This window comes from Lissotriton vulgaris, chromosome 7 (assembly GCF_964263255.1).
Source record: "Lissotriton vulgaris chromosome 7, aLisVul1.2, whole genome shotgun sequence".
In the NCBI taxonomy this organism is placed as follows: domain Eukaryota; kingdom Metazoa; phylum Chordata; class Amphibia; order Caudata; family Salamandridae; genus Lissotriton; species Lissotriton vulgaris.
This window is the reverse complement of record NC_141695.1, coordinates 795,377,540-795,404,019: the sequence shown is the minus strand read 5'-3', so window position 1 is coordinate 795,404,019 and position 26,480 is coordinate 795,377,540. Positions and strand designations below refer to the sequence as shown.

Here is a 26,480-nt window from a genome sequence, read left to right as displayed (position 1 = left end):
GTACCACGCACGTTTATCACCAGCACTGTCTCTGCCATTTGTTATATTTTTGATTCTTTTGCATTTCATTTGTACATTAAATTACCATTTTGATTTGATTACAGTTTGCTTGAGATTATTATGTTAAGAACCATTGTTCAGGTGTTTTTCTTTTCCGTCACATGAAACCTATTCCAGGCAAATATACTGGGATATTACTCACATTTCAGATTCAAAGATGTCTGTGGTAGAGGGGATTTGTGCTACGTGTGCTTTTAAGTGAACACTGTAATTACCTGTGGCCTAAATATGGCTCAGTAAGTTTATTATGAACTGTAATTCGTTTTTGGATAGGCTTTTGGGTGAACTTGATCATACAAGGTTCCAGGTAAAAGCAAAGAAACATAGGTGGATCTCTAGTCTGAATACCTAAGGAGATGGTCTATCTAAGAAATAGTTTGCAGAATACTAACAATGGACGCGCTGGTTAGCTGCTGTTCATTCTTTTGTTTCTATTTTACTCTTCTGTGCTCCCATCGTACTAGAAATAACTCCAGTTCCCTTTGCCACTTTATTCCTCTATCCCTTCCTCCTCACCTCTGTACCACCTTCTTGTCTGGGCTTGATCTGCTGTTTGCTGACACCCCTCCAGCTTCTTCCTTCTCAGGATGTATGTGCCTTAGAGCTGAATTCGAAGCGTTCCATATATGGGAAAGCAGGGTTAGCAGTAAGCTTTCGGTTTTAATGCGGTAACCCTGCTAGACTTTTGCCTTAGTCCTCAGGGTTGAGTTCTGAGCACTTGTGTGCTATGTGCCTCTTCAGGTCCATGAACAACGATAACTCCTTAGACGTCAGACCCAAGAGGCTTGATGTGTGAAGACCTAGCCCTTTGAAATTGCCCAGCAAAACTCACTGCTAGTGCAACAGCTTCAGTTTGGTGTCTGTATTTTGTTGTACATATCCTCTGATGCTCTTCATATTGAGAGTGACCTTACATCTATGAGCTATGTTAGACATCACACTTTACTGCTATGAGCTTGGTCTGCATACCAAGAGTGCTGTATCATCTGTAGAGGCATACAGCAGCCTAGTTCTCACTGCTAAGTGTACCTGAACGTGTATAGACCTTAACCAGGAGCATAGGCCTCGCTGCTGACTGCCCTTACATTTGTTGGACTACATCAGGAGCTATGCCCCGAGAGTGCCTAATCAGGATAGGCACCTAGATTATACTACTGGTGTTGCCCTAAAATCTGCATGCCGTCCATGTCATGTGCGAGCCACACTTCGGATTGTACAGTCATATCTATAGGACTTTGTCAAGATACCCATTTACAGATCTACTTCTGCAGCATAGCTGTATGGTTGAGAGTGAACAGTCATCTGTTGAGCTACATCACTACTTCCCGAGCTCAGACTTTATTACTGAGGTCACCATTAAATGTATAGGCCATGACAACAGGCCAGACCTCAGAATGCACCAGCACCTTCTGGAAAACATTACCCAGTGCTCGCTTGGGACCATATCCTCTAATTGCTCTCCTTCAGAAGACTACATTCAAGGCTTCCAAAGGTGTATATGTCTTCTACCCTCAACATGAGATTGTAGTTTTAGACTATTTCTGGTTTCCGCTATTTCCGCTCCCTCCAGCAGAAGGCTATCTCCAAGGCTCCCTGGGGGTCATAATATATTTTATGCACTGAGCAAGATGTTATAGCTTCCTCGAAGAATATTATTCCGGACTTCCTTTGACATAATTCCTTCGAGTTTAAATGCTGCTTTGGTCCCTCAGAAGGATGCTGTAGCCATAGATACCTTGGTTTCATTTTATTCTTTACTGAGTGTCTTCAGCAGAAGATTGTTTTCCATGGTACCCTCGGGTTCCTGTTTCACTTAGTTTGAGGCTGCATCCAGCACCCTCTTAAAGCTTAATTTTATCTTCTGCCCTCAACAGGAGGCTGCAGTTCATGACTCCATCATGGTAATAGTATTCTGTGCTCTTTGCCTGAAGATTAGGCCTGCCTTAACTACATATTTTGCTCTGCTCCTCTCAGCGGGATACCCCAAAAAGAATCTCTCTGCTTCAAATTATTTTCTGGTCCCCTAAGCAGGTGGCTGTAGCCCATTGCACCTTCCACAATCACAAAATGCCATTTGCTTGAGGCTGTATTTAAGGCACCCTTTGGTCCATGTACTGTCTCCTACCTACAGACGAGGCCATATCTCTTTACTCCCTCGATCAAATATATGGTTCTCTGTTTCCCTAATTCGATGTCTTTTACAAGCCTCTCTAAGGCCCTCAGTTGTCTTTCCCGTTTCCCTCAGTAGACCGTACTATTAGACTCTAATCTTGGCTCCCATAGGCCCATATTATTATCTCTTCTGCCCCCTAGTGAGCAGGTGCACGTAGTCCAAATGTTTTTCAATACCACTGTCTTATGCTGCCTTCATCTCTTTCTCTCTTAGTCAGGCAGAACATCAGCTTAAGTCCTATGAGACGGAGATTGAAGGCTACAAAAGGTCGACCATGAAGGAGGAGGAGAAACATGAACAGCTAACCATGATCTTAAACCGTGCTGAGAATGATGCCGCTATGACTAAGAAGCTGATCTCCCAAAGCCAGTCCAAACAGGAGGCCCTTAATGTGGAATATAGCACCTACACCCGCACTTTGCATGAAATTGAGCAGGCCTTCAACAGGGTGATGGTGGTAAGTCCTTTCGCACTAAAACTGGGAGCGAGCCTTGACAGAAATATCTGAGGTACGTCCTCATGCATTATAAGGGGGGGTGAACCCCGTAGAGCGATATCTGATATGAGTTCTCATACATCATGATGTATCAATCCATTGATAGTGATGTTTGAGAAGTCCTGCGTGTAGTTTGATCTATAGTGAACTGTGGATCATAATGTTGAAGGTAAGTCTTCATGCAGCATGGATGAGAGTAAATTGTATACCAATACATCAGAAGTGATGCCTTGTGCAGCAACACAAGTAGACCCTAGACAATGATGTACGAGGTGAAATTTTACGCATTATGAGTGTAGCCAAACGTTAAGCATGGTAGTTGAATGGTCAAGCAACATGTGGAGAGAAAGTGATGTCTGTGAGAAGTCTTAAACAGGACGATTGGGGTGAATACTAGCACAGGCAGAATCATTAGTAGTGAACTGTGAGCAAAGAGTTTGGAAAGAGTAATATTACAAGGTGCGTTTCTACTTGTAGGTGAAGGAGGCTTTAAATTGTACTTTGTGACCTCTCTCTTTAAGATATGTCAGCCTGTTCTTAGCACTACCAAGGCTCGGCCAGATACGTAAGACTAGTTGGCACCTTCAAGGTGCCAACAAGGACACCAACAGGGCAACCTTCAGAGTTGGATGCTTGTCAGAGGCAGCAGCTATCAGAAAAAAATCGTCCAACTTTCCATCAAGGGATATTCTACACATTGAATATTCCTGTTCATCTGTGACCTTCCTGTACATTTTATTCAAAGAGAAATGTCTTTTACAAATTATATTTTAAAACAAATGCCTTTCTTAAAGGCAACAGTTTTTACCTTTTTCTAACATACACCCAATTACAAATAAAATAGAGGTAATAAACCCCTTAAAAAATCGAGTTTTAGGTCTGACTCGACAGAGCAGCTACATGCAAGGCCTATTGTTACAAATTCATTAAAATATACATAGAATAGGCTTTGTCTTTTTCCAGAGGTGTTTTTACCTCTCACCTCAGTGTTTGGATGTGTCACGGTGCATCATGACCCCTACTATGGCATACTTGCATTGCAATACAAGAGGAACTATTTTAAATCTCAAAAGTACACCGAATCTTTACATATCGTTATTTTTTTGAAAACATAATTTTTTTCACTGCAGCAAGCTTTTTTAATGTTTTAGTCAGGACTTGTGTGTGTGTTTTCCCTTTTCCCATTGTTCTCTCCACTGCCTTTCCTTTTGATGTTCAATTTATTTTAGTGTCCATTTGTTTTTTCCTGGTATACTTTTTCTGTTATTGTTTTCATCTGTCCCTTATCCACTGTTCTTCCTTCATTGTTTTCACGCAGAAAGCTATGGCAAAGCAAATAAATCTGTCTTTAATGGGATACACATGCCAATATAGGCATGCATAAATGTTACCATGTTTTAGCACATTAAAGACTTACTGACGGCTAAATCGAAAGAGAAGGAATGCCCAAATATTGAAAGAAGGTTTTTCCAGTCCAATACTGTAGTCCGTGAATACTTTATTTTCAATATCCAATATTGTGCAACAAATCAAAATGTATCAGATCCAATGTAGAAAGTTCATGATCACAAATCCAATATTTCAAAAAGTTCAAAATTATACAGCCAATGACACAGCCTACGCGTTACGTCCTACTTGGACATCATCTGGGCATAGAGTAGCTATGTCCCTTTCCAATGGCGTTAGTGTAATTAAAAAAACTTCCAATATACGTCAATGATTTTGTTAAGTTCAGTTCCCCAAAACGATCTTGCTTCACTAGGGACCAGTCTTTCTCAATAGAATAATAAATTTATTTCAATCAAGAGTTTTCAACACAGCTTCTTCTGGTCCCGCGACTTGCCGATCCTGATAAATCAGATGACGGCTACATAGTATACAGGCGGCTACACGAGTGTCCCTTCATTCGTTCGTGAAGCACTATTTTCTGGATTGTCAGACTCACCTAAAGGGGCATTTTGCCTGCTTGGTCCTGCAGGACTTTCTGGTTTGAGTCCATCCATATGGGTACGGCTTTGGTATCTATTCAATGGTGAGAGATTTGCGGCTAGAAGTATCTATCGGAAAAACAAGTTACTTACCTTCAGTAACGTTCTTACTGGTAGAGACTCTGTCTGGCCGCAGATTCCTCACTGGCCTCCCATGCTCCCCGTTCTATCATTGGACTGTATCTATTAATAAGATCCCAAGTATAGGAATCTGGACACTGCTCAACCACTTTGCAATTGGGGCTCTGTGTCTGGGGCTGCGGACAGTAGTGAAAGCAACTGACGTCAAAGCGCAGGAGTGGCACTTGTATAGGCTCCGCACTTCATTTCCTGAGCAGCACAACATTAGAGCGGACCTGTGCAGCACCATCTACTGGCTTGCAAAGGTACTTATAAAAATTTTAGGGATCTAGTCTAATGCCGTGGGAATATTCAAAAGGTGAGGTATCTGATATTAGAAAGAGTCTCAACCAGAAAGAGCATTACCGAAAGTAAGTAACTTGTTCTTCAGGCAACTCACTTTTTGATCCCCACGCAAATGAAATACAAAAAATGTAGACTGAAGCTAAACTCTTAGAACTGTAAGCTTGGAAATAAGTAATTTCTAAAGATTTGATACAAGACGTTTGGAGAAGCTTCTCCGAATATCATACTTAAGAAGCAACAACCAAAGCCTTATTTCCAGCAGAGGCTAAAACTTCAGATCAATGTTAGATGGGGAAATAAGATCCCAAGAACACAGGGGATAGCCCTTGTAATAGCAGCAAATGACTTTGCTCTATTGTCTGCAGATTAAATCGCCTCAGTTGGCCAAACCCTCTTACACAATCTTTACATATGGCAGAGTCTAAAAAGAGAAAAACGGCGCTCAAGATGTTAGCAATGCACAGTTGATTTCCACAGCTATAATAAGATGACTACACGTGTGAAAGAGATCATCAAATTGCACATTTTTATATCCTCACTGTCAAGCACTTCAGTATATTTTAGAGATGGAAAATCAAAACCCGAAGGAATGAAAATGTAAAGGAAGCTTGTTAAGAATGGAGCATACAGGTGAGTTTAAAACAAACATACCTTTACCAATGTCTTTAACCTGATTGTGACACTGTAAATAGGTTTTCATTCATCACTGCAGAAATCCTGAAATACCACGTCTTTGTGTTCTCATATCGAGAACCCTGCGTGCCTTTTCTCCTTATTCCTCTTTTCAGGAATGTGGTGAAAGCCAGAAGGGGAAAGGAGAACAGGAAAGTTTTGACTGCGAAATGAAGTGCGGCCCTCTATCATGGTGTGTTATCACCTCACATCCAGCATGGCCTTCTGTTGTAGTTTGTTATCACCTCAGTATCTTGAACAGAATAACAACAACCAGAGTTGGTCAATTTACACCTACTATTTCTCCTAGTCTACCCAACGTACCTTTCTTCGGTGCATTTCTATTGCATCATCCCATGATCCCCAGGCTCCACTTTAATAACAACTGCAAATGATATGTGTTGGAGAGATCAGCATTTCACTGACTTTGCATTCCTGCTCGCTTTCAGCAGCCACATTCCTAGCACCTACCTGTGGAATAGTGTCTCTTTAGTAAACGTGGACTCGGTGTCTTGTTGACAAGTGCATCCTTAACTGACAAGTGCATCCTCCATTTCTTGTCACAGGGAAAATGCCTAAGTCAAGTATGTGGCTACAGTGCAGAGCAGTGCTCCTGTTAAGTATCAAAGAAGGATGTGCTCAACTGAGGTGTTCATATATCTTTTAGTGCATGGTGAGGCTCCTGTTATGATCACATAAGCTTCCCTGGGCAGTGGTCCAACAGATTTCATGGTGGCGTCCTGAGAAGTGTGCATATACTATGTGGAGGACCGGTATATGTGCTGTTTAACAAGATTTAAGGGTTTTTATGCTAATATCAAAAAGGTCTGTACATTGTGACCTCAGAAGGAAAAGCACACAGCTGAATATTGATATGCGTTGATGTCCTGCTCAGGCATACAGCTTATGTCCTTATTTTATTCAGGTTTTGTCTTTAATACCAGTGAAGCAGAAGCAGAGTCATCTGTGTTTGTTCTGTCATGGATCTATTGGGCTACATGGGCTATGTTAAGTGTGCTGCCTAAATGGCCACTCACACCCATGATGGCTTCCTAACGTGACTGAACTGGAACTCTTGCAGGAGGTCCCCGTCCCAAAGATTGACAGCGAGGTCTTGTGGGAATGTGATTCCAGGGGTCCTCCTGATGTTCTGGATTCACACCTTTCTCTGCACCATTATTGTGCTACTCCCAAGTCTCGTCAGGGCTGACTTTGCAGTTGACTCTGCTCTCACCTCTTTGATTCAGGCCACGGGCTTGGTGTATGGTTTCATTGCTTGCATGTTGATTCTTTGCTTGTCTTTTGCTGTAATGCAGGCATTCCATTGGTGTTGCCTGGGTTCAAAGCAACCCTTTTGCTGGTGTAGGCGGTGTTGCTGTGCAATAAGGTTTAAACAAGGTTCCGAAAATCTCCAAACACAGCCTTCATCAGGTTCCAGTCTCAACTCCGCCTGGTTCTACTTAGATTGCTGGCATCTCTACTATCGAAAATAATGATCATGTGGTTATCTTTCCAGTTGATGGAAATGCCTGCACCATCATATCTTCTCCACAAGATGTCCCAATAAAATATTTGCAAAGTACCTACATCAAGCAGCCCTCTCCTCGCATTGAAGCCAGACCCCATGCAGAACCCTAAGAAAGAAGGAGCTTCCAGTCACTTCAGCCTCATGTATAAGCAGTCCCAGATTATATGCAACAGCTGAAAATAAAAAAAATCTGTAAGGAGCACTTCAGTGCCGTCAGTTGGCCTTTTTGGAGACGTTTTTGGGTGCATTAATCAAAAGGGGGTTCCGCATAGAAGTCTCTGTAGAACTTCTAAATCCAGCATTTATGGCAGAGAGGATGGTTCTTACATGCATATCCTTTGGTGGAATTGCCACCTTGTCTGCATTTAGGTACATAAACTTAGAGACAGGAACATTTATGTCTTTCCCCAAAGAACCACTGGCTGCTACAATGAAAGCTTTGGTAGGGGTATCTGTTACACTTCTTAGAATTTTCACCTCCCCTCATTCTTATGACATTTTGAAGTCACCCTTGGCCCAGCGAGTGTTTGTTCTTCTTCCATAAAATAATTAACTTTAGCCTGCTAGAATGTCATGCTGAGCCCCTTGGCTACAGGCTTTTAGGTACCGTTCGCCACAAATCAGTAGATAGCTCATAGTCAAATTCAAATCCCATTATGTTTAGCCCGATTTGGTAAAGGTTGTTAAATTAAAGCACAAAGTTGAGTTGGATGGAACGTTTGTTGTATTCAAAGGACTGCAGGACCGGAGCATGGTCACAAATAGTGGCAAGGAGTATAAGACATTGTTTCAAGACACATTCCAAATGTTTAGTCTAGCCTAGGCTAACTTATATTAGGGGGTGGGGGGAGTTTAATTGCAGCTTTGGAATATCCATTTGCACCCTCCTTCAAGTATATCAAATCAACTAATAAGGTGTCTTCATGCTTGTGCTGCATATCCTTCCTGACTCTATCCTGTCTTTAGTTTACTGCAACATAGAAGTCACTTCCCCTGATGGTATTGAGAATCACGTGCTCACCTTCCACACAAAGAATTGCCTTAGACAACTGTGAATGCTCCTCTATAGTGTAAAAACCTCATAATCAATGTTTCACTCCTCACAATGGAATTCTTGATCGTTACCAATTTTCCCTTTTCGTATATCAGCGCCAATAAACACTTGTAGGGCAAGTGTTTTACAATCAATACTTTTATGAGTTTGCAGAGTTGTATAATTGCCCGCCTCTCAGTTCAGCGATTTCTGAAGAAGGAACAAGTTGGGTCTTTCGGAGAATGGCTATACCCTCTTTTAGATCACTTGTGTAGGTCGGTTTTCTTTGGCATTTGCTAGGGGTTCCTAACCCCGTAATTCTAAGGCTTACGCATTTTCACTGAATGATTTATTCTACTGGCTTGTATTCCACTGAACAGAACATTCTTAAAGCATAAATCCCACTACTGAATCTACCACATAAAACGGGTGATTTGAAAACATACTATAGCTTTGGAAAATCAGATGTATCGAATTAAGACACCAATAAGGAGATTTCAACGCTTTCTTTGTGCAAGTTCTAGGGAAGAACCCATGGTGGAGACATAAAGGTTCTGCATCATTGGTGCCTCATTAATTGTCATAAGAGTAGAACGTTCCAGCCAATGTGCAGGGACCCTGGTACACTTCTTTTCTATAGTATAATAGAAAAACATCTTTATTGGAGGTATAAATTTCAAATGAAGTCATTTATGTATCACCTTCATTGAGTTACATAGGAAGTCTTTCATTGAGGTTTTCTCACTGAATAGCAGGGAGCAGCTGTAGGAAGCTGGCACTGTATATACTTTACCAAAATGAGGTATAGTGTGCACAGAGTTCAGCAGAACCCCAAAGATAGGTAAAGGTAAAAGTAGATAGCACCTTACTCTCTATTTGTGGTAGTGTGGGCGAGCAGAAAGGCTTTATCAGAGGGTTTTGTTAAGCATTTGTTGTACACACTCAGGCGGCAAATGATGTCACACAGTCAAAGACTGAACTCAGACCAATTTGTTTGTATAAATTAGTTATTATATTTCCAGATCCAAGCCATGCCTGGTGCAGGTAAGTTAAATAAATGCTTTGCAGAATCTTATGCAATGTTTTACAATTGAATGCAGGTTCAAATGCAGTTGAATGAATTACAGGTAAGTCACTGTTTCGAAATTACTTTTCAGTTACTTTTCAGATTACTATGTATGTTACTTTTTAGATTACTTTTCAGATAACTTTTGCTAAGCAGTGTGATATGCCTAGATATCACACTTAGACATTTTTTGAATGTTCCAAACAAACCAACTCCACACAGAACAATTTTCAAGGAAAAACAGTCAATGTATTCCTATGAAGAAAAATGAAGTTATCGGTTTGCAGGTAAGTACAAGTTTGTGGGAGTTGGTATTCTGGGGTTAGAACCAGGGTACCCACCCAGGGTCAGGGATGCACTCTCAAACCACCCTCAGCGGCACTAGGGCAGCCGGGTACAGAGTGCTGAGGCCCAATGTTATCCAATAGGGGATAGGGGGCCTCCGGTTGGTGGCTGCTCACGAGCAGGCCACAAGGTTGTGGGAGTAAAGCTCCTGGTGTTAGGCTTAGGGCAAAGGGTGATCTGAGTTAGTACCAAAAGTACACCCGCAGGGGCAGCTAGGTGCAGGGGGCTAGTTTGGCATTGGGTGCCCTGTTGTTTTAAAGGGGTATTCTCCGGTTTCAACAAAGACTGTAGGCTCAGGGACGAAGATCATCTGGAGGTGACCACTGATTGGACAGGTAAGGTGGGATGCCTGGGGATGCTGGGACACCGTTGGTTGGGCCACCCAAGGCCATGGGACTTTGGGTGCAGGGATGTCTTTAGGCATGGGGTTTTCTTACCAGCTCCGGTCGCGGTCGTAGTGGTCCTCAAGAAAGATACTGCAGGTGTTGTCTGGAGTGTCGAGGCAGGTCAGAGTTCACCAGATCTCAGGACAGGATTGCCGGGGAGTCCTCCTCGTGGGATGGGCCACACAAACTCGGGCTGTGGGCATCGGGAGCAGAGTGGTGCAGATTCACGATTTTGGATGGAGTCTGAGTTTGTTGGTGAGCAAATCCGGTGCTCACGGGGGACAAAGTCTTTGTTGTGGAAGGCAGGGCAGGTCCTTGGGGCTCTTGAGGTTGCTGGCTGCAGGAGATACTGGGATTTAGCTGGAGCAGGTGGGGACAGGCCGGCAGGGCTGGGGCCAAGTCAGTGGGCGTCCTCCTCTTCTTAGTTTCAGCACAGCTCTTTGGTTTTTCTTTTTCTCTTCTTCTTGGTCGGTTATTGTCTGAGGAGGCAAGGTTCGGGGTTGCCCCTAGATACTAGATTTAGGGACGTTTACAAGTAGGTAGATGTTGGGACCTATGGGTCCCTTCCTTGGGATGGGTACACCCCCTATTATGCCACCCTCCAGTGGGAGGGCGGCATATGCCTCACTCTGGTTGGCTGGGTCCCCCCATCTGTAAGATGGCGGGGACTGAGAGTTGTGCTTCACCTCGCCTTCCCCACCTGAATGGTGGGGTTGGCAAAGGTGGGCACACCTCCCTTCCTCACTTGGTTTTCCAGCTGATTCTCCCACCCAAAGTGGGGGTCAGAACTGGTAGGGCCAGTTGCTGGAAGCAGCAAAAGGCCTGGAGAAGCTCACAAAGGCAGCAAGCCTTTGAAGCTTCTCCTTTGTGGACCCTGCCCATCCTGGAGGAGGAGGCTTGGCACCTCGTTCCAGGATGTGTATTGTTTGAGACCCCCGACAGCAGCAGGCTCTTGACCCACGGGTCCAGAAACATTTCTGGTGGTGGCAGCTGATGAGCAGCTACTCAGCCTGGACACTAGTGCTAGTTCGTTTTCCTAAGAGTCTCTCTGAGTGCATCTTTCATTAAATCCCACACTGGCATCAGTGTGGGTTTAATGTGCTAATAAGTTTGATACCAAACTTCCTAGTTTTCAGTAAAGCCATCATGGTGTGGTGGAGTTCATAATGACAAACTCCCAGCACCATATACTCTTAATGGCAGTACTGCACTTACAATGTCTACGAATTGGCCTAGACACTGTAGGGGTACAGGGCTCATGCACCTGTACCCTCACCACTGGCATAGTGCACCCAGCTAGAGGGGTGGCTGACCTATGCCAGGGCAGTGGGTTGTAGCATGACACACAGGGATGAGTGCCATGTCGACTCTTTACTTTGTTCTGCACCATAACATGCAGCCTGCAAAGGCAGTGTGTGTGTGTAAAGGTACAGGGCCTCCTAGGCTGGCACAATAAGTGCTGCAGCCCTTGGAGATCTTCCCTGATCACAGTGCCCTTGGTACCTCTGGTACCAATTACAAGGGACTGCCCTGTGGCCAAAGAGTGCCAATTGGGTTTTGTTTTAATGCAGTTTAGGGAAAGAACATATGCCTGGGCACCTGTTTAGCAGGAACCCAGGGCACGCTCAGTCAAAGTACATCAGCAATTCAGCAAAAAGTGGGGGCAACCATTCAAAAAGAGGGCACTTTCTTACAGCAGCAAGATGGCTGTATTTTAGCACCACATTGAAAAATGTCAGTTCCTGGACCACACCTTATCTGACATCCTTAAGACTTTGTGCCTGATTACAATCATAGCAGACAGGGTTACTCCGTCACAAACGTGACGGATATCTGGTCAGCTAGATAACAACTCCAGTATATCCTATGGAAATTCTAATTTGGTGGATGAGATATCCGTTGCGTTTGTGTCGGAGTATCCCAATCACCAAGATCGTAATCAGGCCCTTATTCTTGACAGGGAGGTTGTCCTCTGTGTCCACATTATGGGAGAACAGAGAAGCTTACTTGGTGGCAGTCTCTATTGTTCAGGAGTTAGAGTGGGGGAAATGATTACTCCTTCTACTGACCCATCTTTCTCCTTGCTGGCTAAGAGGATAGGGAGAGGTTCACTCCTGTTTTTCCCCACCATCTGTCACCAACAGCATGGTGACCTCAGACCTCTCAAAGTGGGGCTTGAGGCAATTGCCTAAGGGTCTTCAGATAAATAATGTAGGTGGTTCCCCCTTTCTCTCAATTACACCATATTGGCCAGTCAAGCGGTCCTGGAGAGCTCTGGCTCTATTACCCACACCTTCTGACCAGGCTGCAAATCCAGAGTGGTAGAATTTTTATCATACCACTCCTTCAGTGTAGCTTGGCTGGCTTCTAGGTTGTTGGAAGCTAATTTTTACAACTTGCCATTTGGCACCCTGAAGGCAAGGCCAGCATGTAGCTCACACTACATCCTGGGTAAAGTTCCTGTGAGATTGATCCCAGCCTTCCTTGACTAAAGTCAGGAGTCCTCTGAAGGGTGCCCTAACAGAAGTTAAATTGGGCTAAATCCCATTCCGGTCTGTGGTTCCTCCCTGTAGTCAAAGAAAAGACATGGCAAGAGGATATCCCACTTTTTGCTCAGGTAGACCTCAAATAATCTTGAAGGGTCTTGTTGAACCTCTCATCAAACCCATTGCTTTGTGGATGGTATGGGGTGGAGAATTTGTAAGTAACTCCACATTGACTGCATATATACAGACATGACGTTTGTGCCCCTGTCAAACATAACTTCCTTTGGGAAACCCACTCGGGTAAAAATCCCCATCAGGGCATTTGCCATGCAGGTGCAGTTGTTGTTCTCAGAAGGATTGCCACTGCATACCTAGTGGCATGATCCACCAGAACCAGGATGAACCTATTGCCTGAAGCAGTCTGGGAATCCATAGGCCCTACAATGTTGATGCCCACCCTCTCAAAGTGTGTGACAACGACTGGCAGGGGTTTATGGGGGGCTTTAAGCCTTCGCCCTTTCTTCTCACTAGCCTGGCCCTGACACACAAGTCCTACAGAACTTATATGAGGAAGTCCTGATCCTGGACCAATAAAAGTGTGTGGCAAGCATTGTAAAGGTCTTGTCTTGGCCCTGGTGGCCTGCCAGAGGGATTTCGTGAGTCAGCTCCAGTAGGATGGCCCTGTAGCATTGGGGGGCCAACAGGACCCTTGTTGTCCCATGCACAGGAACCTTAGGCTCACTGTAAAGGAGGCTTCCTCCCAGTAAATATGGTGACTAACAGCGGCATCACCTGCTGCTTGGGCTTCAGCCTGTTACCTCAGTCTCTCAAGGGCTAGACACTCTCTCTGTGCCCCACAAAACTCATCTTTGGTGGGCCCTCCTTCTACATGCCATACACCAATGACAGGCAGGCCAGCAAGGTGAGCACTGCCCTCTTCAGTGAGCTCTACAGCGGCCACCACAGGTGCCCTATCTACCTCAATTGGATTACACTCATGGCTGTTTCCCACACTTCTTGCCTTTCCTTTTATTAGTAGCTGGCTGGGTTGTTTTTCCAGGCTCCTGCCCTTTTTGACTCCCATCCTGAACAGCCATGGATCTTGTCGTAACACAGCTCCAATCAGGCAATCCTAACATCTCCACATGATCCTTGAGCTCCACTTCCTTCCAGGTAGTGTACTCAAGGTTATTACCTAACAAACAGTCCACAGGCATGGCTGAGCTCACAACAACTTTCAGAAGACCTTAAATGATACAAAGGCCAAAGGATAGTGACTCTCTCTGTTGTCAGCCACAACAACCTGGTGGAATGAATTTGGAATTACCTGCTCTGGGGAACCAGCTAACTCCTTACTATAGTCATACTGGCTCCTGTATCCTTCAGAGCCTCGACACCTTGCCCATTGCCTAGACTTTGCAGTATTAGAGAGCAAGGGAATCCTAGTAACCATCTCAACGTCAACCAGGGTCACCTCACAAAACGACCCCACATTGACTGGGACAAACTCCTCCCCCAAAACTACACTCCCCACCCCTGGAAGCTTTCCTCCTGTGGGAATTAGTGCTCTTTTTGGACACTTGCGGGTCCCTCTTTTTAACACTAAACGGGCTTGGGCTGCTGACTTTTGTCAGGGTAGTTTTTCTTCTGGTGGCCAGATTGGAAATGCGAACAAGACCATTTCCCTTGTGAGTTGTTTTGGGGGCCTGAAGAGAACTCCTTCTTTTTATTTCCCCCCTCCTTCTTCTGGTGGGAACCCTGACCACCCTTTTGGGAGTCTCCCCCAGATGCTTTCTTGGACACTGTAGTGCTGACTCCGATGACCTCCTCCTCAGCAAGCTTCCTGGAATCGGTAAGCCTACTATCCACTAGGTGTTGGTGCAGCTCTGTAAAACAAATATCAAGCATATGCTCATTTAAAATAAAGTTGTATAGCATTAAAGAATCATCTACTTTTTTGCCCCTTACCCAGCCCTTCAGAGCCTTACCAGAATAGCCTAAGCAGTCAACCCAGCTTTGTGTATCTTGTGACTTTCCCTGAACCTCTGTTAGTATTTCTAAGGTGTCAGACCAAACGTATAGGTCAAGATGGCCTTCAAAGCAGTGTAGTATGTTTGGTCCCCCATCTCCAGTTTAAGAAGAGTGTCCCTCCCCACTGTGAGTATGTTCCTTTATAGACTACCACCCCAGAACTCCTCCGGGACCATGTGCACTCTTAAAGCCACTGCATAGGCTGCAAACCACTTGTCCACATCATCCCCCACCACATAGCTAGGCACCAAATTATTGAGTATTCTGACCCTTAACTCATGTGAAGACACTTCAGGTAAGGTGCCACCATTACTGTTGCTAGACCCTTCTTGCAGGGATCTGAAATCCAGCTCTCCGAGGTTGAGCTCATGAGTAAGTTTCCTCTCCTCTAGAGCCATCTGCCTCTTCTTCAGATATTGCTCCTTCTCTAGCTTTAGCTTGGCAAGCTCTAGCTTAAACTGTCTTTCCTCCCTCATGCCTGCCAGCTCCTCTGGGGACAGGTTCTTGGAGGAAACTTTGCTCCCTGGTCTGGAACCCACCACTGCTTCTGGCAACTTGTTGGCTCACTCTACAGGCAGGTCCAGAGCCACTGCAGGCTCCATAATAAACTGATTGTCCTTCTCTGGAATTTCCTGCTTCTCATCTAGATTATCATCCCCTGCAACCTGGTACTCTTCCCGGGCCCTCAAGGCATTCTGCTGCTCCACCTTCCAGGTGAAGCCTCTCATGGAGACCTGAAAATCTTTGCAAAAAGTCTTCATCTGAGCCATAATGTAAGACTCTAACCTCACCAGATCAAACTCCAAAACTTCCGGTACAGTTGTAGTTGCCGGTGTAGCTTCTCAAGATTGAGACATACTTAGCTAGAAAAATCAAAAGGCCAATCAGGGAGAATTGAAAAAAAACGAGATAGAGTTATAGTGAACAATGAATTACTATATGGTATTGCACAAACACATGTCCTATTCTCACAGCTGATCACCAATGTTAGAAATTGTGTTTCTGATTTGCAAAGTTATTCACCATGTCCGATCAGAACCCACAATTATAGAAAGGGTAAGCTAGATACACACTAAAAGGTAAACCTGTGCTCATACTCTGGTAGCTTGGCATGGAGCAGTCAGGCTTATCTAACGAGGCAATGTGTAAAAGATTTGTTAAAAAACACACACACACATTATTATAGTATAAGGTTACTTTAGGTCGTGCTAGATCAGGCAAAGTCAAAGTTTGGGCTGACCTTGTGGTAGCACAGGCTGGCTACAGCAACCATGCAGGATGCGATGAACAAAGTATCATTGCTGATTGCAAACAACAAGATGCACTGATCTCCACTGAGTGAAGGTGATCCGTCAGTTCCGAAGATGGATGCAGGAGTCAAGATGCGTTAAGCAACGTGCCAGATTCTGCCACGCAGTCAAGGAGATGCGTCATTCTCACCAAGCTGTCCTCCTTCGGGGTGATATAGGGTTTAAGTGCAGTGAACTCAGATATAAGGAAACTTATATCTGTTGAGAGTGGTGCTAGCACCAGCTCACACAGGTTGCCTGCAGTCACAGTTTGAGTGGTCTCCCATGGGTGGAATAAGACATGTTGCAGCCCATGGGAGACCCCTAGTGTACCTACGCCCTGGGTACCTTAGTACCATACCCCAGGGACTTAGAAGAGTACACCAGTAGCCAATTAGGAAGGTACCAAAGTACTTACCATAGTCCAATTTAAAAAGAGAGCACAGTGACTGGGGTTCTGATTGGCAGGATCCCAATCAGACTAGTCATAAAACAGAATGACACCTGCAAAAAGTGGGGGTAACCATGAAAGCAGATCCTACTTTCCTACAGCTACTCTTCTCGCTGACCAGGATTTGCACCTTAAAAGTGTGTTAAGATATTCCCAATACTAACCTCTGAGAGGAGTAGGCCTCACAGTAGTGTTGGGTCTTTAAGTTGCGGAGAGAACTAGAATGATCATTGGAATATGGAATGATCATTCTAGTTCTGTACTGTGTCTAGGATATAGTTGGTGGCAGTTACTGGCTTCCCTGCTACCCTGCTGGTCACATCATATGTACTTGGAATAAAGGCTACTTCCTACCTCATCAATCTACGTGCCATTCTCTTATCTTCAACTCATCATTGGCGATGATCGGAAACGGACCCTATGAGTTTTTTCTTCACCAGCAGGGTATCCCGTTAAAGTGGGTCTACGCCTTCGGCACTCTTGGCATTTGCAGTTGTCCACTGCCCAGCGCTGCATATTCCTAGCTCCAGGTTTGCTGCTCCTGGTTCCGGGTGCACCCCACGCCTGATGTCGTGGTGAATGCCAATTCAGGGAAATTTTGCATTCAACGTCACTGGAATGCAACATTGTTGCTCGTCGTCTCTTCCTGGAATGCACGTTCTGTGCATGCGCACACAACGTAAGATCGCCATTTTAAAATTAACTGTTTCCTTATTGTGCTCGCCATTATTATGCTATTTACCTCAGCGATAGGCTCGCTTTCAGCCTATCCTTCATTGCGGCGGTAGGCACGCCCCTTTTACTCGTCTGTTGTTTCCTTGCAGATGCCTCAGTCATAAGAACGCACTACTTAAAAGCGTTTACACTCTTGGCATACATCGTATTCTTGGCAAATTGCACACATTGCAGCAATAGGAACGCTTTCAACTTTAATTGCCTATCAGTATTGCAATTATTTCAGCGATAGGCACGCTTTATAACAACTATTTTTTCTAATTTTCATATTTTTGATGTACATCAATCTACAATGCATTTAATGTCAATTAATGAAAATAGCTTTCTTGTCTGCATGTATTGAAATTCTTATTAATTTGGTCATTAGTACTAACTTCATTCTTGTAATTTGTTTTCATTTTCTTTCATTGTATACATGACAATTCAACAATCTTTAAATCCTCCTGCCACATTTTTAGCATCTCCCGGATCACCCTTAGTTGACTGGGAACAATGGAAAGAGGGTTTTGAGGCTTATCTTGAAGCCATTGAAGGTGAAGTTTTTACCCAAAAGAAAAAGTACAACATTTTACGTCATTTCCTCAGCACTGAGGGTAGGAACATTTTAAAACATTTGCCAGCTGCACCTGTTTTAGGAGAAGGGACGTTATTAATGAATATGCATTAGCTATTAAAGTTTTGGATCTACGTTTTAAAAAGAAAAGAAATGCCATTATGGAACGTCACAACTTTTATAAAAGGCTTCAAATGCCTGTGGTAGTAAATATCACTTAGGAAATTCTCCCTCATATCCTGCTTTAGACAAATGGTGTGGCAATTGCAGAAAAAAGGACCTTTCATGAAAGTATGTAAAGCAAAGTTCACCAAAGGTGCTAAAACTTTTAGGTTTGTGAACACAATTCAAGAATGTGTTGAAACACAACATTCTGATTCTGATTCAAATCATAATGATGATACCTCAAAATTTAAGGTAGACAGTGAAGTTACCTCAATCTCTGAATCTCTCATCAAGAAACCGCACTGTATTATTTTTGTTAATGGTACTGAGATTGATATGATGGCAGATTCAGGTTCCCTCTTCACCCTAATAGGCGTAGAGGAATGGAGGAAATTGAACAGTGTAGAGTTAAAGAAATCAAAAGTCAAGCCAGTAGCATATGGTGGTAAACCCATTGAAGAGTTAGGTGAGTTTGAAGCTTCTATTGAATTAAAAGGGAATATGACCAATAGTACCGTGTATGTGGCAATCAATGGGTGAAATCTTCTGGGGTGGTAAGATCAGTGCAATTTGACAATTGTGCTCAACCCCAACAGTCATGAACAGGTCCTCCTACGCAAAGACGTAACACACGTCATGTCTGTTGAAAATTGCATGTGGACTAAAAGGTTTCCTGAGGTATTTGAAGACAGACTTGGGAAAATCAAAGCATTTACCCACCAAATTCAATTGAAAGCGGAAGTTAAACCAGTTGTTCATAAGGTGAGGCATGTACCTATTTCCTTGATAGATGAACTTAAAAAGGCGTTCGAGAAACTGTGTTCTGAGAACATAATCAAGCCAATTGAGAGCTCAGAATGGCTTTCGCCTATTGTTTTAGGTAGGAAGACTACCGGATCTCTAAGAATGTGCATTGATCTGGGAGACTTGAATGAGAGAATGTGGGTAGACCGGCATCCCTTGCCAAATATTACTGAGATGCTATTGATGGTTAAGGATGCAAAAATATTTTCTACTCTGGATATGTCTTCGACATATCATCAAATATCTTTGCATAAGGATTCATGCCATTTGACGTCATTTGTTACACTTTGTGGAGCTTACAGGTTTAAAAACATGGCATTTGGCTTATATTCAACCTCGTCTGTGTTTCAACGAGTCATTGAGTCTATGTTTCAAGGTGTAGAGAATGTCAGATGTTTTCAGGATGACATCTTGGTCTATAGTGCAAATGAAAGACTACATGGTGAAACATTAGCACATGTATTAACTATCCTCAAAGAAAAAGGGGCTACCCGTAAGTCTTCCAAATGCAAGTTTGGTGTCTCCAATATGAATTATTTAGGGCACAAGTTATCTGCCAGGGGTGTTTAACCCAAGGAGTACCTAGTCAAAGCCATTGAAAATTTCCCAGCTCCCAAGAGTAAAGAGCAGTTAAGGTTGTTTTTGGCATGTTATGCTCACTTTGTACCTCAGTGTGCTGAGAGAGCTAAACATTTGAGATTACTTCTTAAAAATAATGTAAAATTTGAGTTGTCTGATGAAGTGAGCAAAGAATTTGAAGAAATGAAGGGTGCTGTTGCAAGTGCTATACCTCTTAAACATTTGATATCCGTGACCCCTGTGTAGTTGTTACCGATGCCAATCAACACGGCTTAGGGGCAGTGCTCATGCAAACCAGAAATGGGTAAGATGACATTGTGGCTTTTGTTTCATGCACCTTGGGTGAAGCTGAGAGTACTTACTCTGTTATTGAACGAGAGGCACTGGCATGTTGGTGGGGTATAGACCATTTTAGACAGTAGTTGTGGGGTATGGAATTTACTCTGCGCATGGATCACAAGCCAACTTGTTTATTATGAAGGGTGCTGGCAAAACCACCCCAAGGATTGCCAAATGGTATTATCGCATGCAAGATTTTCAATTTAAGCTTCAATATGTTGCAGGTGTGAAACATATTTTTGCAGACTGTTTGTCCTGTTTTCCGGTTGCGACTGATGAGAAATGTGATCAAGAGGATGATTGGAAGATTGTAGCTTGTACTATGACTGATGATAAAGAGTGCTGTATTGATGAAGAAGAATGGAAAGAAACTGTCAAACATGACGACGTATTCCAGGAGTTAATATTCTATATGGTTATAGGACGGCCAAAGGGTAACGTGAAAGATGCTTGCAAGGCATACAAAGAAATGTTTGAGGAGTTGAGCGTGTCAGAAGGCATCGCGAGGAGAGCAAATGTAATACTGGTTCCCGTAGCCATTCACAAGAAATTTTTGGAGTTAGCCCACGAGGGTCTTGTGGATATGAGGGCCATGAAAAGAAAGATTAGGGATATGATAGGGATGTGGAACATTGGGTTTTGTGCTTGTGCTCTCAGTGACAAGTCACAAGTTACTGTTCACAGTCCCATTGAGGCTGTTCCTAATACTGAGAAGCCTTGGGTCAAGCTGGCCATGGATATCATTGGTCCCATGAATATGTTGAGTGAGGGTCAGAGATATGGTATTGTCCTAGTGGACTATTGTTCGCGTTGGCCTGAGGTGAAATTTGTGCGAAATGCTAACACTGCCGAAGTGATCAAGTTCTTACATGAGTTATTCATACGTGAAGGAGCGCCCATGGAGATTATCAAAGATAATGGGGTTCAATTTTAATCTGATGAATTTAGCAAATTCATGAGGAAGTGGGGTGTAATACATGTTACCACTTCTCTCTATCATCCCAGAAGTAACGGCCTAGTGGAAAGGTGTAACCGTGTTATCAAGGATAATACACAATTGTCCCTTGTCAGTGGTTTGGAGTGGCATAAAGAAATGAAAGATCTAATTTGGGCATTACGCACTACTCTGTGTGTTTCCACTGGTTTGTCTCCCTTTGTTGTGTTATAAGGGTGGGAGGCTGCCAATAGGTTGGTTCGTCCCTGGATGTATGATAACATGGATGGGCGTGGGAAGTTGCCAGAGGTAATTACCAAAAGAGAATTTGCTCAAAGTAAATATGTCTCCAAAGAGTGCAGTAGATTTTTGAATGTCAAAATTGCAGATGTGGTGCGTGTGAGATTACCTGGAATTATTGTTAAAGGTCATTCGAAATTCTCAGAGCCCAAAACGGTTGTGTGCTTCAAGAAATGTGTGGTTCCATTGGATGATGGCAAATGGTGGAATAAGGAGAAGTTGGCTGTGCAAAAGAAGTTAGACAGCAGTGGTAATGATTTTGGGACTAGAGATTCTCCGTCTTCCAAACAAGGATTTATTAGGTCTTGCAGGGTTAAGACGTGACCCCAATGGTTACGTGATTATGTGTCATAGTAATATTCAATCTTTTCTGAATAGATTTTTGCTGTTATTGTTCGTTCTTACTGTATTTAGTTTTGTCATTTGTTTGGGTTCAAATGTTGTATTCTTTCATTGTGTATTGATTTAAAAAAAATGTGGAAAGGGGGAAGATGTGTTGGGTCCTTAAGTTGCGGAGAGAACTAGAATGATCATTGGAATATGGAATGATCATTCTAGTTCTGTACTGTGTCTATGATTACAGTTGGTGGCAGTTACTGGCTTCCCTGCTGCCCTGCTGGTCGCATCATATGTACTTGGAATAAAGGCTACTTCCTACCTCATCGATCTCCATGCCATTCTCTTATCTTCTACTCCTCAAGAAGTGAAAAACAAAGTATGCTGTTTGTTACTACCAGGACATGCAAAACAAAAGTAAAAGTCCTACCGTTTCATTACAAGGCATCATGCCGTTAGGGCTGCCTAGGGCCTACCTTGGGGTGACTTATATGTAATAAAAGGGGAGTTTAAGGTTTGGCAAGTAGCAGTAAGCTGCACTCACAGGCACAGCAGTGGTAGGTTGAGACAGGTTTGAAAGGCTACTTCTGTGGGTGACACAATAAGTGCTGCAGCCCACTAGTAGCATTTAACTTACAGGCCCAGGGTATATCGTTACCACCTTACAAGGGACTTACAAGTAAATTAAATGTCAATCAGGTATACACCAACTCCACACATTTAGGGAAGAAGGGCATGCACTTTAGCACCGTTTAGCAGTAGTAAAGTGCTCAGAGTCCTAACAAAAAGATTCAGCAAAACGTTGAGGCAAAAAGCAAAAGGATTGGGGGAAGACTGACTGGTCTAACAATCTTGTTGCAGAAGAATTCTGAGAAATTGTTGCCGAGGTCGTGAGAGGGGGCGATGTTGGCAGTGACTACATACATGGTAAAATCTTTGATGATAGTGAAGATTTCCTTGCTGGTGCTCGTATTGATGCTGTCAGAGATGGTGCCGGTATCGATGCAGTCTGAGAGGGCTGTGCAATTAGTCTTCCGGATTTGTTGGTAGTAACATCGGAAGGCGGATTTGTCCACAGAGGCTTGGCTCATTCACTACTTGCCCTCCAGTTTCTTAGCAGTGCTGTTTTGTCAACCTGAATTCATCTGTGTATCAGCTGGCTTGTGTTCTTGTTCTTGCTGTTTTCCCATGCTTGATGGGGGCCAGGGTGTGATCCAGCAGTGATCCAGTCATTGAAGTTCTTGATGTCTTCCATCGGACTGCTGGTGGGTTTGGGTTGGTGTGAGGAGAGGCCCAGTCTGGGGTGTTTTTCCTGCAGCAGTGGGCAGGTCCACTGGTAGTGGGTCTTCTGCGGTTCAGAATGGGGATATGTAAACTGATGAGGGCATGCTCTGTACAGGTGGTAGGTGATTGTTTGTCAACCTTGCACTTGTTGAAGGAGGAGGAAATTGGGTCTAGGAGTTGTCCAGCATCGTGGATGGAAAAAAGTGATGTGGCAGGCAAGGCACAGAGTCTTCACATTTTCAAGAAGGGCAATGAAGCTGGGTCTTCAAGAAGTTCAGGTCTCCTAATAGGATGAAGTTGCTGGAGTTGATGATGGGGGGTGCAATGAAGTCTGTGATATCACTGGCAAAGATGGCTCTGGGTCCTGGTGGTCTGTAAAAGAGGGTACCGCACCAGATAAAGCTGGCAGTGATATGTAACTTGAAGGTGAGGTGATCCATGTAATAGTGTCCGTAGTGTTGCTACAGCTGATGATGTTGCTATTGCCTGCTAAATTAAAGTGTGCTTGGTCAAAAAGAGAATAATGCTACTTTAGGGGTTTAGCAGCTTCCCTCTCCCAATATGCACTGGACTGGCAGTTTGCCACACAGCACAAATTTTTTTTCTGGTTCGTACTGACTGGATCATAGATTGCATCAAGGAGATTTTCTCCCAAGCTATTGAGGTTTTTTGTCCAGGGTCATTTATTTTTTACTTCATTCAATGTCTTTCCAGTCCCGTCAGCTAATCCATCAGTTTTTCCCATACGTGTGAGGTAATTTTCACTCACAATGCCTTCCCTTCTTTTTAAGTGCTTTTTCTGTGGGAAGCAGAAGGCTACCACAGAGCCCCTCTCGGCCTGTGCAGTGTGCCACACATTTGTTACATTCTTGCGGTTTCTGTCAGAAGATATCAAAAATAACTCTTAAAGTCAAGTAAAGAATATGCCTGAGAGGGCAGTTGGAGTATCTGAAGGCTAAAGATGTGAGCGGAAGACACATGAGGGAGGTCAGAGAGAGAAACTTCTCTTCTAAACCTGTGCATTTTACAAAAAAGTATTCTCGGGAGGGGCGGAAGAAAAGAGCTGACATTTCAGATACTCCTCAAAGTCACAGGAGCATCCATCCACATCAAAGCTAGCTTTGGCACCAATGTTTCCCGCCAAAGAGCAGCTAACACTGTTCATTGACACAGAGGACTGTGCTGGTGTCACTATCATCGTCATCTGGAAATCGCAGTCAAAACTTTTACTCTCGCTGTTGAAAAATACTCATCATCATCAAGGCATTCTTCTAATTCTTTTTGGCTTGCCAGCAGGATGTCTATCATTCTCTTCTCTACTCAGCGGGTGGAGGGGCAGGGCGAGGGCTGAAGAGGGACCGCCGGGGGAAATGTAATAATAATAATAATAATAATAATAAACAAGCATTTGCAATGCAATAGGTCTCGCATTGCAAACTTTTGAGCTATTGGCATTGTAAATGACAATACCTTTTATTTATGTGTTTTGAAAACCTACAAGCGGTGCGTAAACACACACTTTGTACCCATAGTCCTTGCTTATGAAGTTTGCAGTAAAAGGGGGCGCAGTTACTGCCAGCCTTGCTTCTTGTAAGCGACTAGAAGTACTTCTTTCAATTTGAAATGTTACAATTCTGCAAGGCACATCCAGAAGTAACATAATAGACCACGATACACAGGAGATTTGAAGCACAAATTAAACTCAAACAAATTTAAAATAATAAAATATAACAGATCCAAAACCTTAAGTGCTGTTGTTCTGTACAATGAATGTAAAACGCTGAAAGCCGTTCTTCCCAAAAAACAATAATTCCCAGTAATGGATAAATATTACCTACCTCCTTTTTCACCAAAAACATGTACTGTAATGTTACGTCATGCTGAAATCTCAACCTTCTGGTACTCTGCCACCAGGTCATTGTTGGTAGTGTCCATATAAGCTCATAATGTAGTGCCAGGCAATGACGGAAGCACCAGGAGGAAAGCAGAGCAAGCATTTACAATGCAATAGGTCTCGCAATCACGTAAATGGCATTGCATTTTATAAAAAATTAAAAGGCATTATCATTTACAATACCAACAGTTCAAACCTTTGCAAAAGCAACACTTATTACATTGCAGAACGCGGTGTCCCTGAAACGGGTACCTCGCTTAATATCAAACCTTTAAAAAACCAACAACATTTAAACTGAGCATGGCGTCCCTAAAGCGGGCGCTGCGCTCAGCATGCATATACAAAAGAAAAACACAGCCGCCATTGTCCCCATCAGTGTCCCTTATCAAAATAGTGCTCACCCAGTAGATAACGATTCAGAAAAGGGGGTGGTGATGAACAGAGTGTCTGAATTAAGCAGACCACTCTTACCCAGTCCAAAGATCAGGGCTTGACCCATCACCGTTTTTTAGCTCACTGCACCATCCCAGCTCAGAACCTGGCTACATGCAAATTAGTCTGTCCCTGGCCCAGTGCATCATGGGAACAGAGCAGACCAGACTACCAAGCCAATTCTTCACTGGAAAGGAGACAAGCTTCCGGGGACCGGTTTCTGGCATTTCAGCCGTCGTCGGCCCGGCTTGCTTGAATCCTGATGGTGCAGTGAGCAAGGGACTCATGTCTGAGTATACCCTGCCACACCTATAGTGGCCAAAAACGATTCAGAAAAGGGGGTGATGATGAACACCCAGTAGATAAGGCCGACCGTGTAACAAGCCAAGTAAAAGGTCCAGTCCTTATGGGTGGTAACAAATGGAGACAAGGCGGTACTAAGGAGGGACTAACAAGCCTTATAATGAATCGGAAGCCAGCCTTTATGTAAGACAAAGACACAAAGCCAATGACAAACATGAGAGGAGAGTGGGCGAGGCTCCTAGTGCATACCCTAATACAGCATGCCTCGAAGAGTGAGCAGTGCATCCGCGCTACCGCTAAGCTTGACCTAAAAAGTGGAGCTGGTGAAGCAAGAAACATGAAATTATTTAGCATATTGCTATAAATAAGAGGACACTCCCCAATCATTTAAAAAAAGTGCAACATAATGGTTCTGTCAGAAGCAAAAGAGAAAATGGTTCATATGAACCCCAGAAACCCAAATAAATCCTACCACAAGAGTTTCAATTATGCGATAAAATTGCTGAAACAATACTCAAAGGTTCCCATGGATGGAATTCAAAACCGTGTGTTATCTGTTATAAATGTTCTCGAGCAATGGATCTTGCTAGTTCATGTATGAGTAGTTGGCGCAAGGATATTGCTGGGCTTCAAATGTTAGCATGTAGTCCATGAACCTCAAAGAACTCTAGCCGAGTTAAAGGAACTGTATAGTGCTGGGTAGTGGAGGGCTCCAAGAGTTATCATTCTAACACGCGAGCACGATCATCATTTGAAAACAGAGAATGGCTTCCTCATGGCAGAAGGCGGCAAACTATGTTTTGTTGCACTGGAGGCATTTGTCTGGTGCACATTCTCTTCAACCAGGGTATGCTAAAAGTATATTCACAAACAATTACCTGCCTATATCCACCTACTTGGTAAGGTAACTTCTAACTAGAAAATAGATTTTTAGAGCCAATCACATCTGAAAAGGTGACTTTTACTCATACAGTCTTTGTGTGTAACAAAAAAGCAGAGTTAATTGTGAGGTTTATTGCGTAGAGTTGAACATGAAGGAAAATTCATTTTGCAGTGCTATGATTAAGACTTAAACATGGTTACATTTAAGTCTGTTCTTTAAACTAAATCTGATGGGAAAGAAAAGATAAAATATTACAGAATTTAAGAAATAAAGGACACAAAAACAACTTGACGTCTTTTTTATTATCAAAAGAGAAACAGCCCGCAATGAAAATCTGTTTACGCACCTCACTGCAAATGCCGACGGCACGGGCCAGGACTTCAAGAAACTGCTTGCTCGTTCCCACACTCACACATATTGTAGAGCACGGTGTCCGTTAAGCGGGTACTGCGCTCCACATTTAGTTAAAAAAACAAGCATTTGCAATGCAATAGGTCTCGCATTAGGAC

At 43.5% G+C, this 26,480-nt stretch overlaps 1 protein-coding gene across 1 annotated transcript in view; it reads left to right on the top strand.

Moving 5' to 3' along the window:
- Positions 1 to 26,480, top strand: part of CCDC40 (coiled-coil domain 40 molecular ruler complex subunit) — a 762,745-nt gene that overhangs the window by 269,088 nt on the left and 467,177 nt on the right. The window contains exon 12 of the mRNA XM_086931053.1: positions 2,447 to 2,690. Coding sequence (XP_086787179.1) covers positions 2,447 to 2,690 — 244 coding nt within the window. The remainder of the gene's footprint in view (positions 1 to 2,446; positions 2,691 to 26,480) is intronic.